General features: G+C 48.2%; 2 protein-coding genes across 7 annotated transcripts in view; one reads left to right on the top strand and one right to left on the bottom strand.

Annotated features, from left to right (window-relative positions):
* DHX32 (DEAH-box helicase 32 (putative)) overlaps nucleotides 1-13,149 on the bottom strand; it is a 55,093-nt gene extending 41,944 nt beyond the window's left edge. Inside the window, exons 1-2 of one of the 6 annotated variants that reach the window (XM_083149523.1) lie at nucleotides 13,028-13,149; nucleotides 2,096-2,495 (exon numbers count right to left, since the gene is read on the bottom strand). In XM_083149523.1, the coding sequence (XP_083005649.1) occupies nucleotides 2,096-2,419 (324 nt within the window). In that variant the 5' untranslated portion in view covers nucleotides 2,420-2,495; nucleotides 13,028-13,149. Of the gene's footprint in view, nucleotides 1-2,095; nucleotides 2,496-11,079; nucleotides 11,286-11,641; nucleotides 11,744-12,994 lie in introns of those variants that run through there. The other 5 variants (XM_083149525.1, XM_083149522.1, XM_083149526.1 and 2 more) reach the window with 5 other exon arrangements.
* Nucleotides 11,342-17,095, top strand: part of FANK1 (fibronectin type III and ankyrin repeat domains 1) — an 82,759-nt gene continuing 77,005 nt past the window's right edge. The window contains exon 1 of the mRNA XM_083149529.1: nucleotides 11,342-11,573. Within this exon, the coding sequence (XP_083005655.1) occupies nucleotides 11,561-11,573 (13 nt within the window). The 5' untranslated portion in view covers nucleotides 11,342-11,560. The remainder of the gene's footprint in view (nucleotides 11,574-17,095) is intronic.

Below are 17,095 nucleotides of genomic sequence, written 5' to 3'. Positions count from 1 at the left end.
CAGTGCAGCTGTATATTAGCCGGTGTCTGGCCCTACAGATGTGGCCCTACAGTGCATGTATGTGCAGTTTGCCTCATTGCATCTGGCACCTCACATCATTAGATTCCTCCCCCCGCGCAGCATAATGCCGCAGATTTTTTTTTGGGGGGGGGGGGCTGGGGTTTGAAATCGGTACATCAGGGAGAGACCCGGGCCTAGGTCCTCAAAAAAATTCCCAGAGGGCATCAGTGGTGACATAGTCGTGCATGATATACAAGTGTCCGGAGGCTTTAAATAAAGGAAGTGAACCCATTATAACATAAAGCTGATGTGCTGATGTATCAAAGGGTAGCGGTGTGTGACCATAACAGAGGGAGACTGCTGCATTTAACCCTTTGAGAGCCAACGTAGCTGTGAAAGATGTGCAAAATTTCTGCTACTCTGGCACTCAAAGGGTTAAATAAGTAGGCTATGGCGTGGCCTCACGCATCAGGTGCGCGTGCGGATGACAAACAGCCAGACCAACAGGTGAGAGCTCTGATTAGAGGACAGATACCGATTATTCAAAGCACGGACTACATTGTTTTCCCTATGAAAGAGTCCTTTACAGCACTGACCGCCTATCCATTCAGTCATTATACACTGTGGCAGAGAACCATATAATACACAAAGGGACAAACACCCACTAAACCACTCAACTCCTCTTTCCCAATTACCAATCAGTTTGCCTTTATAAACCTTGTTAAGTCCAATATATTCCTAGGCCCAAGAGACACGGCCATTGTATTCTAGGCCCAAATTATTCCCAGTTGGTATTTTCTGAAGTGTTGCTAACTGACCACTGAAGGTTGAGATGCGTCAAGATCGACATGTCTGATGATCGATATGGGGTTAGGTCGACGGTCAAAAGGTCGACATGGGGTTTTTCACGTTTTTCATGCCCTACCATCCACTAGGGCAGGGATGGGGAACCTTTGGCCCTCCAGATGTTGCTGAACTACACATCCCAGCATGCACTGCTACAGTTTTGCTATTTGGCCATGCTAAAACTGTAGCAAAGCATGCTCGGATATGTAGTTCAACAACAGCTGGAGGGATGAAGGTTCCCCATCCCTGCACTAGGGCGCGGAGGGAAATAAAAAAGTGTGCCGAGCATAGCAAGGCACCGAACCATGCGAGGGGACGCGGTACACTCTTTTAGTGTCCATGTCGACATTCGAGACAAAAAATGTGAAAAACTCCATGTCAACCTTTTGATTGTCGACCTTGCCCAGGTCGACATAATGACCCTGTCAACCTTGATGTATGTCGATCTAATGCTTGTCTGTCCAATGATCCATACCCAGTTTCAGAGCCCAGCAAGCGGGTAAAACCGCCCCACACCGCCTCGCTCGATTGGAATCCCACCCATCGCAACCATGCACATGAGAGGAATTTAAATCGGAATCACTCACCATTGAATGGATTCCACCTCGGTTCGCAAGCACAGAGTAAGCCAGGACTTCCTCAGCACTGCGTAGGCCGCGAAGAGAAGGAGGCCGCTGAGGACATCAGCAGCCTTCCCTCCCAACGGCCAGGGAACACCTGCATTTTCTGGGGGATCTCCCAGGAAACGCTGCGTTGCTGCTCCAAATGGTCGCAGGGTGTTAATCACCGTGTGTACGAACAGCGAAGGCGATCCTTCGCTAGATTCATTCATACAGACTGCTCGCGAAGGAGCACAGTGTGAGCATATGCGGATGTCTGATAATCGGCAGTGCAGGTCTGAATCAGGCAGTATAAATCGTTCTGAGTGCTCCAGTGAGTCGTTAACTTTCCCCCGTCAAATATGGCCTGATCGGCGGGGGGCCAAGTGACGTCACTGAACAATATCATTAATATCGTTCAGCGTGTATGTGCTATATTGTTTGCCCGGGGGTTCACACAATATCTAACAGCTTACAATATCATACAGTGTGTACCCAGCTTTAGAAACCGATTGATTGCTACTTTATCTCTCTCCAAGACCCGATACACCTCCCCCTATGCCCTTTAACTGTTATTCCCAGCACATGGAAAACTTTTGATTTTGCGCCCGACTCCTCCGGCCCCCCGAGAGGGGTCACCACAAACTTACTTGAGAACTCTTCCCGCATTTCGCCCCTCCTGACACCACCACGATCTGGTTCTCCAGTAGACTCTCCAGAAAGACGTATTTGGTTTTCCAAATGGGCAAGTTCTCCCTTTGCTTCAGGAGTTCGTAAAAACGCGATGAGTAGGGCAAACCGTCAAACGGGTTTAGTTCCAAGTCGTCGAGCAGACCTTCGTCGACATCGCTGGAGTCGGACGCATCGAAGGAGCAGCCCTTTTCCGGAGACGCGCTCAACAAATCCTTGGCCAGTTCCGGAGTTCCGGGCAGGAAAGCCATTACCGCAGAGGGGGGAGAAGATTTCTCATGCATCCGGCCACTCTTTCCAACAAATCTAGACCTCCAGGTTGCACCATCAGCCTTCGTGGGACACAATCACTGCTCCGCGCTGTCAACAAAGCCAGTTTAGAAACAGGTTAGGGCTGTGTATTAAATCCATGTCGGCTATTAAGCTTTTAAAAGCACTTTGCTACTGCTCTCGTTGCACTGTTGCCTAACTGCTGGTGTGTGGAGAATGATTAAGCAGAGTGAGCGGGGCCAACCCTCTCTTACACGTGTCTGGATCCTGATTGACTATGAATACAAAGCCACAGCAGTGAGGTCATTGTGATTGTGGAGATGGTCATGTGGGGACCGGCTAATCCCAAAACAAAAGAAGTTACCATGCACCAGGGGAAGTGAAAAGGGTTGTACGGTGCCATGCGGTACTGGCCGCTACCACCACATCTGCCACCAACACTACAATGAGGGGGAAAAAAATAAAGGAATGGGTGTTACAGCTCACGGGATTGGTTGCATTAGGCTGTAAGCGAAATGAAGAGGGCCCTACATACGCAGCAGTGACCTAGATATAACATACACATAAGCCACATAAACAGAACTGCAAAAGCTACAACAGTACAGAGTTTGTGTCAGAATAAACCTGATTTGTCATTTATTTCCAGTGTAATGATTTAATGTATGGTGAGTAACTACTACGCTTTGCCACAGAAGACTCAAACTAACCATAACTTGTGTTCTAAGTTACTTATTATAAGCCCAAAACATGGATATACTTTGGGGGTGTTGCGTTGGAAGGTTCTTTGAGTGCCAAGTGAATTTGTCAAAATAGGTGTGAAATTGGCAAGCAAACATTGTTAATCATCATAATGACCTGTAACGTTACCTTATATAGGAAATATCTTTTTTTCCACACATTATCTATTTGAATTTTTATAACAAATGTGAGCGGCGCTGGCAGTTTCAGCGGATATTTTAAACATCTCTCACAGTTGTTGGTACTCAAAGGGTTAAACTTCGAAAGGGCAAACATAAACCTTAAGCCTCATACACGCTAGACAATTCGCTCAGGAAGAGATATTGTTAACAATTTAGGGGGGGGGGGGGGGGATTCAATCCCAGAATGAACCAGCTGGGACTCACCTTCTATGGAGGCGAATCTGTATTGTTGGAAACGGTCGCTGGATTGCCAAAGCCACGCCCGTTTCCGTCTATCGGCACATATTTTGCACACTGCATGGACCACCGACTGGCAGAATAAATGACCAGACATTGAACAGATCGAATGACAGTGAACCTAATAATGTTGGAAATGGCCAAATACCCCCTTATAGTCGGAGAACCAGGCAAATGATATAGTACATTCAGGGCAGGATCCTCTAAAATCCGCGGCCCCTCTCTGCTGCACATATCCGGCTACCGCAGACATAATTATCGCATATGCACTAACATATGCGATAATTATGGCAAAGGACAGCTCTTGCGTTAAGAGTGGATGGGTCCCCGGCGGCTCCCCCCTCCCTTACCCGGATGCTGCTGCGGGCGAGCGGGCTTTCCTCCTCCTTGCGCCCGGAAGAGGATTAACAGTGCAGGGAGGAGGTCACAGGTCCGGGCAGCACAGCGCGAGAGCATGCATCATTAACGATGATGCGTACACACAATCGATGCCAAGCAGAATGGCCAAAATGAGTGCTACCGTTTGTAATATCGCTTAGTGTGTATGGAAATTTAATCTTAGAATAAGGTCAATCAGCAATGACACACAGCAGCGGGTAAGCACTATGGGCGGGATGTACTAAAAGGAAAATGCGGTAAAACGGGGGTTTTACCGCATTTTCCTATTTACCATTACCCGTCCTCCCCGTTTTCGCATGGCAGGGTATTGCCACCCAGAGGATGGCGATGCCCTCTAGAAGCCTATGGGCTTCTATCGGCGCCCGACGTCCGCGCGCCCCCCCCTCCCGTCCTCCTAATCTCCTCCTCCCCCCGCAGGTGTCACAGCCGGGAGGACATCCGGCTTCAGGGGGGGGGGGGGAGGAGGAGGAGACGCAGGGGGACACTGCCAGCCGCCGGGAGGTGACAGAGACCCCCGCAGACCACATCACAGGTATCGCGGGGGTCTCCGTCACCGCAACCCGATGCTAGCCGCATATGTTAGTACATATGCGGCAGCATCGCGGTGGCTGTCAGGCGAAGGGCGGCGATGTATATTAATACATACCGCCCTATGGGCCTTATTCTAGTTCACTCTTTCTGACAAAATCCTTCTTAGACGGACAAAACCATGTGCACTGCAGGTGGGGCAGATGTCACTTGTGCAGAGAGAGTTAGATTTGGGTGGGGTTTTACTTAAAAGTGAGATCTATATTGCAGTGTAAAAACAAAGGCAGCCAGTATTTACCCTGCACAGAAACAAAATAACTCAACCAAATCTAATTCTCTCTGCACATTTTACATCTGCCCCCCCCTGCAGTGTACATGGTTTTGTCCATCTAAGAAGGATTTTGTCAGAAAGAGTGAACTAGAATAAGGCCCTTTATGCTACATAAAGCACATTTGAGTGGCTCCACTACTGTTGCCCTCACTGTTCTAAAATATTTACAAGATTTTCCCAATTCAGTTAAAGGTCCCCTAACCCCCAAAAGTAAACTATTCCGTCATAAACCATGCATGTAAATCATTGTTATATGTTCATCTGTCAGCCCAGTGCAGCTCGGCACCATTCCAGGTCCACCCACATAATGGTGTGCCTTGCCACAGCTTTGCTATTAGAGAATGCTAAAACTATGGCAAGGCATGCTGGGATGTGTAGTTTTACAACAGCTGGAGGGCCACATCTGATTGAAAAATCTGGTATGGAAGTTATTTATGTATGAATTAACCAATGCAAGGTCTTCTTATGCCTATTTATGCCCACCCAAGATTCCGGGTATCACCTTGGATTTGGAACAAGGGGGGAGATTCTGTAAAGCAGAAATGCGGTAAAAACCCCGTTTTCGGGGTTTTTACCGCATTTCTATATGCTATATGCCCCCTCCGCAGTGCCAGCGCTGCGGAGGGAATCGCCAGCAAAAGCTGGCGAATCCCTGCAGAAGCCTATGGGCTTCTTACCGCAGCGCTGTTTGAGGGATCCGTCACGGATCCCTCCCAGCGTGCCCTGCGGCCGGCGCCGGGGTCTGCGCATGCGCAGATGGACTCCCGGGTCACAGACCCGGAAGTCCAGTGCCGGCACCGCATCGCAAGTGACAGCTCTTAGCGCAAGAGCTGTCCCTTGCGTTAATACCGGCATATATTACAGCATATGCCGTTATTAATAATGCGGTAGCCGGCGATAATGGGCGCGGATGTTACAACATCCCGTCCAAGGTTCCAATCTGGGTCAGACCCTGTTCACACTGCAGCTTTGACCTGGGTTATTTCCAGGTCGGCGCCCTTTACATTGCCCTGTAGTGGATCCGTCCGGAGGTTGGGATCATTGGGTCGACAGTCATTAGTTCGACATACTGCAAGGTCGACATGGGGTTTTTCACTGGTTTTTGACCCACATGTCGACACAATTAACATGGACACTGTTTTTAAGTGCACCGCGTCCCCTGGCAAGGCTCCGCTGCGCTCGCCATTCTTTGGGCTCCGTGCCTCGCTGCGCTGGGCACATTATTTTATTCTCCCACCACACCCTAGTGGATGGTAGGGCATGAAATACCGCCTGTCGGCACATGGCCCATGCCAGCCTAACGCATGTGTCGACCTTGTCACCTGTCAACCTTGAGTGATGTCGACCTAGACACCTGTCAACCTTGCAGTATGTCGACCCAATGACTGTTGACCATCAGATTAGGTCAACCAACCGACCGTATCCCCCGTCCTGCCATTGCTTGGATGGGTGAGCTGGCCTCCACAGGGTGCAAACGGTACCAAGTCACATAGGTTAACTGTTCACAATGCCCCTTAACCCGGGTCTTTCCTGTGTCCCATCCTCCTAGCTACCCGGGAAAACCCTGCAATAACACAGGTGGAAGCAGCGGCGTAAAAGGGGGATTATGAGAATCATCATCCAGCTAACATGGGAACCTGTTACATGGTTAAAGAGGTTTATTGGATAGCATATGCAATGCAATGCAATCTGGGGGGGGGGCAATTACCTCCCAGGATCACATTGTAATAGGTGATCCTTTCGGATTAATGTATTATTACTCTGCAGACGCAAGGGGACAGGGGCTCCGAAAGGTGCCCGTCCCTGCGCTCTGCTTTGCCGTGTGCCTGGGGGTCTGCGCTTGCACAGGTAGCGCCGACCCCCTGCTGACTGCACTGCCCCGCCGGCAGTGCGGTCAGTAGCCCATAGGCTAAAATAGGCTGGCGCCATCTCAGAATGGCAGTGGCCCCTGGACCCAATGCGATTCTGCCCAATGCCGATACATCGAGCAGCCTCACATCCCACATAGAAACCTATCGCTACTAATACATTCAGGTAGTACTTAATATTTACAGCTAACCTGTGTTGAATTTTGACTTTATTTACTTGTATCGACCTTTGTACATGTCGACCTAGACATGGTCTGCGAGCTAATCCTGTGTGTGTTATATATTATAAACACACACACACACAACACTCCGCCTGTTAGGAAATCGTAACCCACATCTCCCAGTCTCTTTATCTAATCTATCTCAGAGGCAATTTGGATTATTCGGAGTGAAAGGTCACTGTAGAGGGATGGGCAATGAACCCAGCTCAGCAGAGGTCAATGTAGTTGGAGAATTGTTAACCTCAGCAGCAATTAGCAGAACCAGACGTCTGTCAATACAATAGAGTCCCAGTGCCACAAATCAATACAGCGCGTGATCGTTACTTGTTTGATACATAGGGACAACTTTACCGCATGAGTCCCTAATTTATTAACCTTATATTCTTCCCCATGCAGGTCCGGCAGCCAATCAGGAGCCACCACTCCTGATTGGCTGCTGAACCGCCAGATTTAAAATAGCCGACGAGCAGCCAGGTCTGCGCACTGCGCAGCGGCTATCTCCCCGTGTCCCGACTCTCAGACCTGCCACATCTCCTCACCTCTAGTCACTAGTGGCAGCGCGGTTCCCGGACATTGTATAGTCCGGGAACGCCACCCACCCGGACTCCCGGCTTATTTACCGGACTGTCTGGAGTAATCCCGGACAGGTGGTAACCCTACCTGGGGCTCTGTCGATATCCGGACCTCACCCGTTGGGGCCAATACAGCCCCACTCAGCCATGCACCATGGTCACATCGGCCTTGATTTTTGGGGGGTCTACTGTAGAAGCAGAGTCACACCAGTAAAACCAATGGCAGCATGCACTATGACAGGCATGTCCAAACTATGGCCCTCCAGCTGCTGTGATACTACACATCCCAGCATGCCTTGCCATAGTTTTAGTATTCCCTAATAGCAAAACTGTGGCAAGGCATGATGGGACCTGTAGTTTCACAACAGCTGGAGGGCAATAGTTTGGACATGCCTGCACTATGGGGTTAGTAGGGGCAAATATGTAGGGGTATATACTGTATGTAGGGGTATATATGTCACACCCATGCCTCACTTTTCCCCAGCAGATAGACCCGGCTATCTGCCACCTATGACTGAGGGCAAGGTACTGGCTGCTATTTGCACAGGGACAGGAAACAATTTTAGACTTTTGCATATTTTAAATCATCTCGTTAATTTCAGAATCATTGCTGCAAATCTAAAAGCTTCAGCACATTTACAAATATTACATGCAGTTTTAGCCGTGTAAATGGCCTGGGATTTATTAAAGCCTGTGCTTTTCTATTACCGTGTCACCATTTTAAATTGAATTTTAAGGCTTGTGGATGGAAGATTGAGGGTTTTTAAATTGAGTTGTAATACCAACAAAGTTGCAGACAGGATTAGTTATAGTTTGGTGCAGGGACCGTGGCGTGATCGGCGGCATTGCTACTACAAGAGAGTGATAGAGTGGACTGGCCTATTCATACGTCTCTTTAATGTGTGGAATCCTGTACCTTACATTAAGCATGCTACAGTCATACCATTGCTTCTACAATATACATGAAATCCATTGGAGAACCCTGGCAGCCTGTATCTTCCCTTATACATTTAAAGGGGAAACACAGACTACTTATTTTATACAAGTTGGGTATCCATTATCCTGATATCCCAAAACCAAAATATTCCAGGGTTTGTTACCCCCCACCTTCATTTATATTCACCTCATACCTCAGTGTCCACGGCAGCCATCGGAATCCGTTTCAGTGGCATCCCCGGTCCCAAGGAAGAATGGGTGTAAAAGGGGCCAACCCAGGTTCAGTTACACTGAAATCCTACCCAGGTCCTGACCAGGGTAGAACACTGGTTGGACCTGGGCTGTGGGTGGTGGGCGGTGTCCCAACCCAGGTTGGGACATCCGGGTAGTGCTGAAAGGATACCAGAAGCGTGGGACCCCTTTCCGTAAGTCAATCGATATTTCCCACCATCGCTTACTTGCGCATGCCCAGAGGAACTGGGCGGGCGCCGGGAGGTGTGCGCATGTCTGATAGAACTTTACCAAGTCGCGCTGAATAAGGATTTCTTCTGCGCATGCGCGCGTCGCGCACGAACCGGCCGGCTTCTCCATCCAGTCAAACTGTGTGACGTCACGGACATCTCCCGGCCGAGCCAAGGAAAGGAAAGGAGGAAGCTGCGTGCGCATCACCACCAGTGTTTCACAGCACCGCCAATATTGTTAATGATATCGGCGGTGACATATCGTATAGAAGCCTTCACTCTGATCACCACGCTCCCCTGTGTGTTTGCGCAGGGGAGCAATGGTGAGTGACTGTGCATAAACCGTTATGAGCATTTGCAACAGCTTGGTGCAAGTAGGCATGGTGAACTGCTTATTCGCCATCCCGTTCGCACCTAACATTGCAGGTGGGGGGCGTGGGCCGGCAGCGAGGGGCTGTGCCTATGGGACCGCCCAGTGTTTCATGGACGTTCCCATGTAAATGCGCCTATGACGCGGGTGCAGGGAATGGGCAGCTGAAGACAGTGGATTTCCGCTTCCCATACAGGGAAAATTTTGCAGCTTTCTGTGTCAACCAGAATGACCTCCAGTGTGTAGGGGGCAAAAGAAAGGCTACAGTCATTAAACTGACAGACAAGCACCAGAGCAAGCATACGATCAGGTAGGTACCTTGTAAGTGGCAATTCAATACATATTGTTTTATTGCATTAGTAACTTTTATCTGTGCCGCAGCTCAAAGACAGATCGTCCAGTGAAAATTGTAATGTTGTGCTGCAAATCCCATATAGTTTCTTCAATCCTATACTTGAACTGAATATTTTATTGTTATTGCTTTTTACCAGCCTGCCAGAGGGTTCAGTAACACAGTGCAAAGTAATGGCAGTCTTCCGCAGTATTAAATACACAGAACCCTGTTCCACATGAGCGGATATTGCATTTAACTGTAGCTAAAATTCAAGCTGCCTCTACAGTGTTATTTTCATACAATGGGAGATGTACTAACTACACCTTCAAGAGTGATAGTGGCGGGAGATAAAGTACCAGCCAATCAGCTTATTATGGTCATGTTACAGGCCGAGTTTGCAAAATGGCTGGAGCTGATTGGTTGGTAGTTTATAGCCGCAGCTTAGTACACCGATCACATGAAATGTAATGCTTGGGCTAGTGGTGATACCAAAATCTTTTGTGCCCACAACAAGCTCACATAAGACCTAATTTGGTATTAAAAACTGTAGCGTTTGGCCACGATAATGCCATCTGAAGATGGCTGTAACTGCTTTTTCCCTGAGGACTTTAACACAGGAGCTGGATCTTCTAATCCCTCTCCAGCAGCATTTATTCACTAAAGTGGCCATATTAGCAAAATGGCATTGAGCATTTGGCAGTGTATGGCCATCATAGCTGTCGTCCTGGCTATCGACTTTAATAAAGAGTACAGAAAAACATTCCTTAACTTTCCGTGAGGAGAATCCTAAAGTCATCACAGACCCCTATCGCTATTTTATAGACCGCAAAGTCAATGAATCTAAACACGATGACCAAAACATCACAGGGTACGTATCGTACATATGGCCGTTATCGTCAATGGTTTTGGCATCGATAGTGGACATCCAAAGAGGACGATAATTGTCCCCATCGATGGGTCAAACCAACAATGGTTTTTCTCTTGTGGTTTCCTATCATTTATGGAAAACAATTCAGTGTCCACTTATGATGTATCAGCACATAACAACCGGAGTCAGGTGAGTGTGGTTAGGACCCAGGGATGGGGAACCTTCTGCCCTCTAGCTGTTGGGATGTGTAGTTCAACAACAGCTGGAGGGCTGAAAGTTCCCCAACCCTGGTAAGGGGACAGTTATTATGTCCACAGTCAATAGCTTGACAAGCAAAACGTAGACACAAGCAGTCGTTGCACATCATGGCGAGCGCAGCGAGCCCTGTGAGGGGATGCAATGCTATGTTTCAGTGTTCATGTCAGGACAAACAAAAAACCACATGTCGACCACCCCCATAACCTAATGCTTGTGTTGACCTAACCCATGTCGACCTAGTTGGTGTCTATCCAATGATCCATACCAATCACACTGCATATGGGATCCTATATTAAATGGGACCCAAAGTGCCTTACACTAATTGGGGGTTCACGTTGACATAGACACACAAAAAAAAAATTAAAACGCACTTTGACCTTCTCACGTGTCGACCATTTTCATGTCGATATTTTGCTTGTTTCAACCTTTTGTCCATGTCGACCAAATGCATGTCAACCTTTTTTACGGTCGACCAACCAGATGATCCACACCCCACTCATTCAGGGCAACCCAGAAACAAACCGCAGGTTACATAACTCCGCCCACGATCGTAATAGCCACGCCCCTTTCGATCCCAGTAGTTCGGGACAGGTCAACTTAAGTAATGTCTTTCTGTTACCCCCCCCCCCCCCCCCGTCCCCGTGTAACACCAGCCACGCCTAGTGTCACCCATCACCCCTGACCCTAGCCATGTAATGTCAGCAAAGCCACTGAGACGCCATCACTGGGCTCAGTGCCTAGGTCCAGGCCCCTTCCGGGTGTCACCATAACAACGCCACGCAACAACAAGCCCCGGCTCCAGGTGTCACCCGAGCCCAGCAGCAGCAGCACTCAGTCCCGACCTCCAGCCTCATGCAGCCGCCAGGTAACGGTGCAGGTGCAGCAGCTTGTATTGCCGCATGCTTACAATCTGTTATATTATATATCAGTTACCTGCGTGTGTGTGATCCCGGGTGGGGAGGAGGAATCTGTCAATCTGCTACTGCATATCTGAGGGGAGGGGGAGCTAGTGCCTGCTACACCCCTCTCCTCTCCTCCAACCCAGCAGCCCCCTACAGGAGAGCAGGAGTCAGTGCCACTGCCAGTCATTACAGCACATGTTGTGTGCTCTGCAACCGGCTGAGTCTGACCTCATGCCTGCACTTCGGGTGTGGATTAGGTCGACAGGTGTCTAGGTCGACATAGGGGAAGGTCGACAGGTGGCAATGTCAACATGGGTTTAGGTCGACGTATCATTAGGTCGACATGTTGTTTTTTTTTTACAGTTTTTTACCCGAATGTCGACACAGTTGGAAGTCAACTGCAGCAGCTCGCAATGCTTCAGACACTATTTTATTCTCCTACCACGACCTAGTGGATTGTAGGGCATGAAATAAGGCCTGTTGGCACATGTCGGCTCAAAAAACAGTAAAAAAAAACATGTCGACCTTCTGACCTGTCGATATAACCCATGTCGACCTAACGCTCTGTTGACTTTAACCCATGTCGACATTGTCCCGTGTTAACCTTGACCTCTGTCGACCTAGGCACCTGTTGACCCAACGGTGCCAACCTAAGTGTGGTTGACAATACAACCGTATCCCTGCACTTCGCCTGGTATAATATAAATATATTACTGTAATTAATTTATATATAAATAAATTAGACTAGGAAGGTGGCCATCCGTCACTTTTGGTTGTTTGTCTACGTGTTAGATTACCATAGGGGTATTCAATGGGTAGTTGCTAAATTGTAGTGGGCTAAAGGACATTTCATGGGGGGGACTTGCGCCTTCACAATCCACGCCACCACTGGTTGCCTTTAGTAACCAGGTGGCAAGCGAATCGGAGCAAGTCACCGTGCCCAAAGCGTGGCTAGCAAAGCGATCCCACGAGGATCCGTTTGGGTCCCTTGTTCCTCCTCTCTCAGCACCCTCTCCTCCCCGGTCACGTCAGCATACCTCCCAACATGACCCTCTCCAGGAGGGACAGAATGCGCTATTCCTGGACTTCCTCTTAATTTATGATTGCCATCACCTGTGTGGAAACACCTTTGTTAACACTTAACCTGTTCAAAGCAGGTGATGGCAATCATAAATTAAGGGGAAGTCCAGAAACAGATCATTGTGTCCCTCCTGGAAAGGGTCATGTTGGGAGGTATGTGTAGGCCCCATTACATTACAGCAGGGAACAGATCATGCTGTTAGGATACATATTTCATAGTTATCTGCTCCAACCACTAGAGGCAGATAACCCAATCTCACATTGTTCTGCTAATACAATAGCCGCCCAATTGTTCTTTACTTACATATATTTACTTCTATCTCTTGCTGAAACTGACCTGCTTATACCAGGAGCCATTACACCAATCCTCTAGCTTAAATCTCTCCTCACTCTGCCTGGCCATGTCTGGAAGATATATTTACCTGGAACAGGTGATCTAATCTGACTGTCTGATCCAGTAATTATCCCAGGTGGCTGAGAACATTGCCTACTGGGAGCACTTGAAGAGAAGGTTGAGAATGTGTGCTGCAGAATGTTCAAACAAGTTTTGCTTTCATCTTCTCTGGGAGAGCATGTTACCCTGGTCTGCATACACTGTACAGGGTAATACAGGAGCACAAATGTACAGTGTCTCCTCTCCTCGTTGTCTGTTGGGAGTCATTCTCTCCGATGATTCAGTTGCTTGTATCAGAATTGCTATTTCAGACTGGATTAGTCTCATGGGGCTATTTACATTTGTGCCGAGTAGTAATGCAGCTGCTGTACGATTGTGTCATGTTACACAAACCACATCCATATGGTGATATACTCAAGCATTATGTCATATTGCCTATTTCTTTACATCAGAGCCCAGTGGCGCCATGTCTTTCTTGAATATTTAACGTAGCATAAATAGCTAATTTGAAATCCTTATCTCCTTTGCAAAATCTCTCTGGATGGAAGAGAAATATGGCTGCCAAAACTTTCACATAATCGCAGCTGTCACCGCTGTGTCATGTGATAACAATGAGCAGACAAAGCTCAGGCACGCATTTCAGTGTCATTTGACTGTGGTTGCCAGGGTAGAAACTGTGGAATTGATTTCTAATACTAAATCATTACTATCAGCCTGAAGAGAAAAACCCGGGTAAAATGGTATCTTCCAAGCTTCTTTTTCTAGGCAGCTACAGCAATGTATGTTAAAAAGAAAGCTGGCCTCACTTTTTATGGGATTGCTGTTGTAAATGGAAAATTACAGTAGTTTTTCTGTTTGACACCGATCTTTGCTGGATCACTGGATTATTTATTTCTGCCCTCCTCTCCCATTTGCACCATCTATTTTTCCATTATTTGCTTTGTTCTATTTATACCCCTTTCGGACTTGCAAAAATATCCCGGGTTTTTGCACATGAACGCGCATCAACCCGGGAATTAGTGCAGTGTGAAAGGGTCTTGGACGAATATCCCGTGTTCAGCATTCCGGGATCTCTACCCAGGTCCTGACTTGGGTAGAACCCGGAATAGACACGGGATGCGGTCAGTGTGAACGGGTATTCCGGGTCAGAGTAACCCAGATCCCGTTCACTGCAGTGAAAATGCGCCGCTGGGAGGTGCTGACACCTCCCAGCGCCTCCCCGGTCAAGCCTCCAGATGACACCACCCGCCCTACTTTATTCTAGGTCGGGTGGCCAGTGTGAAATGGTACATTCCCGGGTAGTGTCTCGGGTTCCACCTGGGAACACAGTCCCAGGTATGACCCGGGACTGCGAATGTGAAAGGGGTAATTCTCTTCTGGTTCCAGGGTTGCACCAGGCACAATTAGGCATTACTCCGCAGGCCCGGAAGAGTGGGCAGCCCTCCCTCATCCCAACTACTTATTAGTGAAGTGGACAGAATGGGGAGAATATTTCAGGAATTACCGGTCCTTAAGGAGGGGGCGGGTCTTGTGCATTTCTATGATAATCATGTCATTTTGGCCCCTCCCCAATGCAAATATGTTCTAATCATGTCATTTTGCCTGGTGAGGGTCAGGACTAAATTGCATAATTAGACAAGCTCCGCCCCCATCACCTCCAATCTGGATATCCCCTCCTGGCTTCTCCCAAAGTGGAAGCCCTCGATGTAGGCTGCATTCTGCCATGCCACCAGCCCATCTGTCTCCCTGAATAGATGCTGTGCGCATGGACTGTTGGACTGTCCTGTAAAAATCAGGACTGTCGGAATGTCATCCCATGATCCCAAATACGTTAAAGTAAAAAAAATATCATTGCATCATTGTGTGAGGGGAAAAAATAAATACAATTTGTATTATTTCTAAATTATGCCTGATCATTTGGCCATGCCGTCACAATGGTGGACCTATTTTTAAGTGGGCATGCAGTCCAAACAAATGTTCGTTGATGGCGGGGCTTAGTTTAGTAAATCAGACATTACAAAGGTGCCCATAGAAAGCTAGAAACACCGCTTCTGCCACCGTTAACTAGGAGATCGCAAGAGATATTTACCCGCTTATGCTGGGTACACACCAGGACGACTAGGGCCCGATCCCCTCAATCTAGATCCAATTCCGACCAATTGGATGTAGATTGTGTGCTGATTGGGCCCTTTTCTGTCCTGGTGTGGACCGATACCGATCCGATGCGCGGTCCCGCGGGTCGGCCGGTCGTTATTGAGATCCTACCTGCTGCAGGTAGGATCTCAATGACGACCATACAGCCGGGTGCGGGTCGCCATCGGATCGGCTCACGGTGCACATCGTGAGCGGGTCGTGCCCCCCCGCGTCACCGTGAGCGGGTCGGACGAGCCACTGACGACCCGCTCACGATGTGCATCGTGAGCAGGTCGTCCTGGTGTGTACCCTACATTAGATAGTCAAGGACACTCTAAAGGCGGATCAGGCGAAAAGTGGCCAAATAAGACCTGTGTTGACATCTGATCCAGTGCGCGGTCTTGTGAGCATCGGATCGGAGACATAGATCATTATCATTTATGTTCTCTGATTTGGGACCCCCCCCCCTGCAGCAGGGAATGGGTATTGCATGGCATACGTCACATGCAGAAGGACCGAATGCAATGAACGGGGCGACTCCAGGGGGCGAATACAAGGAGAAGTGGGAGCAGTGTATGGCCCACAGTTGTGAAACGTGTCTTGCCCACAGTTTTGCGTTCTATAAATAATCCCCTTGATGAAGTATAAACACTTCAGTAATTTCATGTGTACTCGGCTCTCTGATACGCAGCCTGTGAGATATATATATATAGATATATATATATATATATATATATAGATATATATATATATATATATATATATATATATGTAGCAAGAATCCGGCACTCTGTGGTAAAGCAAAAAATAGTACAGCTTACTGTTAGCTGGAATTGGGCTGCGGTGCCCTCCAATTGAAGTCCCAAGGGGCAGCAAATGTAGAGGCAAGAAGGAGGCGGCACTCGTCAGGCTTGAAGAAAAAGGGTCCTTTTAATACCGACCGTTTCGGGGTTACCCCCCGTCGTCAGGGCAGGACAGCAGATACAATACAGGTACAACAAACACTGACATATATACCCAGTACATAGAACACACCCCCAGTGCCCAATTAGCAAACCGATCGGACTCACCTGTCGGACGGCGGGACATGCTGCATTGCCAGACAGGAACAGGAAGTGTCCTGTCAGCTGCACACGGCCCCCGTGTCCGGCAGTCAGAGAATCCCCAGCAACGCATGTAGCACTAATTCGGTCCATGTCTACCCGGCCGGAAGCACCGCCGGGAGCTTCAGCCCACATTAATGTGTAACTTCCGCCCTCCAGCAAAGCACTCTCCTGCCTGCGCCAACCAAGACCGGAAGTGCGTCACGCTAGCCAGGACTCTGATTGGAACCCGATCGGTTCCCTAGCAACGCATGTAAGCACAAAACAATGCACAGTTATACACTATCACCGAGCAATTGCAATAAGTACAGACATGTAAAAAACAACAGCTGCATTAAACACCACAGGTAAGGCTGTTGTACATAACCAGGTCCAGCACCATAATAAATCAGGAAACATAAAACACATGGAAACATACAGACAAACGAATGGCTTATATATTGAAGCCTAAAAACAACAGTGTCCCAAATGGGCAGACGTCACTCACAGTAAAGCTCAAAATTGAAACAATATAGGGGGGCACATGAGAGCACAAGGCAGTGCAAAATGAGCGTGGTAAAAATAGTGTAAAATGTTTACAAAAACACTGGGTCCCTGAAAAATGTATAAACAGGGTTATAACCTATAAAAAACACTGGAGTCCAAGTGACTCATTTAATCCATTGGGAGCCATGGTCCCCAATAGAAAAATCCACTTGCTCTCACGTTGTAGCAATGCCTTGTTTCTGTTACCCCCCCGTAAAGTAGTGGGTATGTGATCAATAATGATAGATCT

Source organism: Crinia signifera, chromosome 6, assembly GCF_055691185.1.
Source record: "Crinia signifera chromosome 6, ASM5569118v1, whole genome shotgun sequence".
Lineage (NCBI taxonomy): Eukaryota > Metazoa > Chordata > Amphibia > Anura > Myobatrachidae > Crinia > Crinia signifera.
Note: the sequence above shows the minus strand (reverse complement) of the source record. Positions and strands in the feature narration are given on the sequence as shown.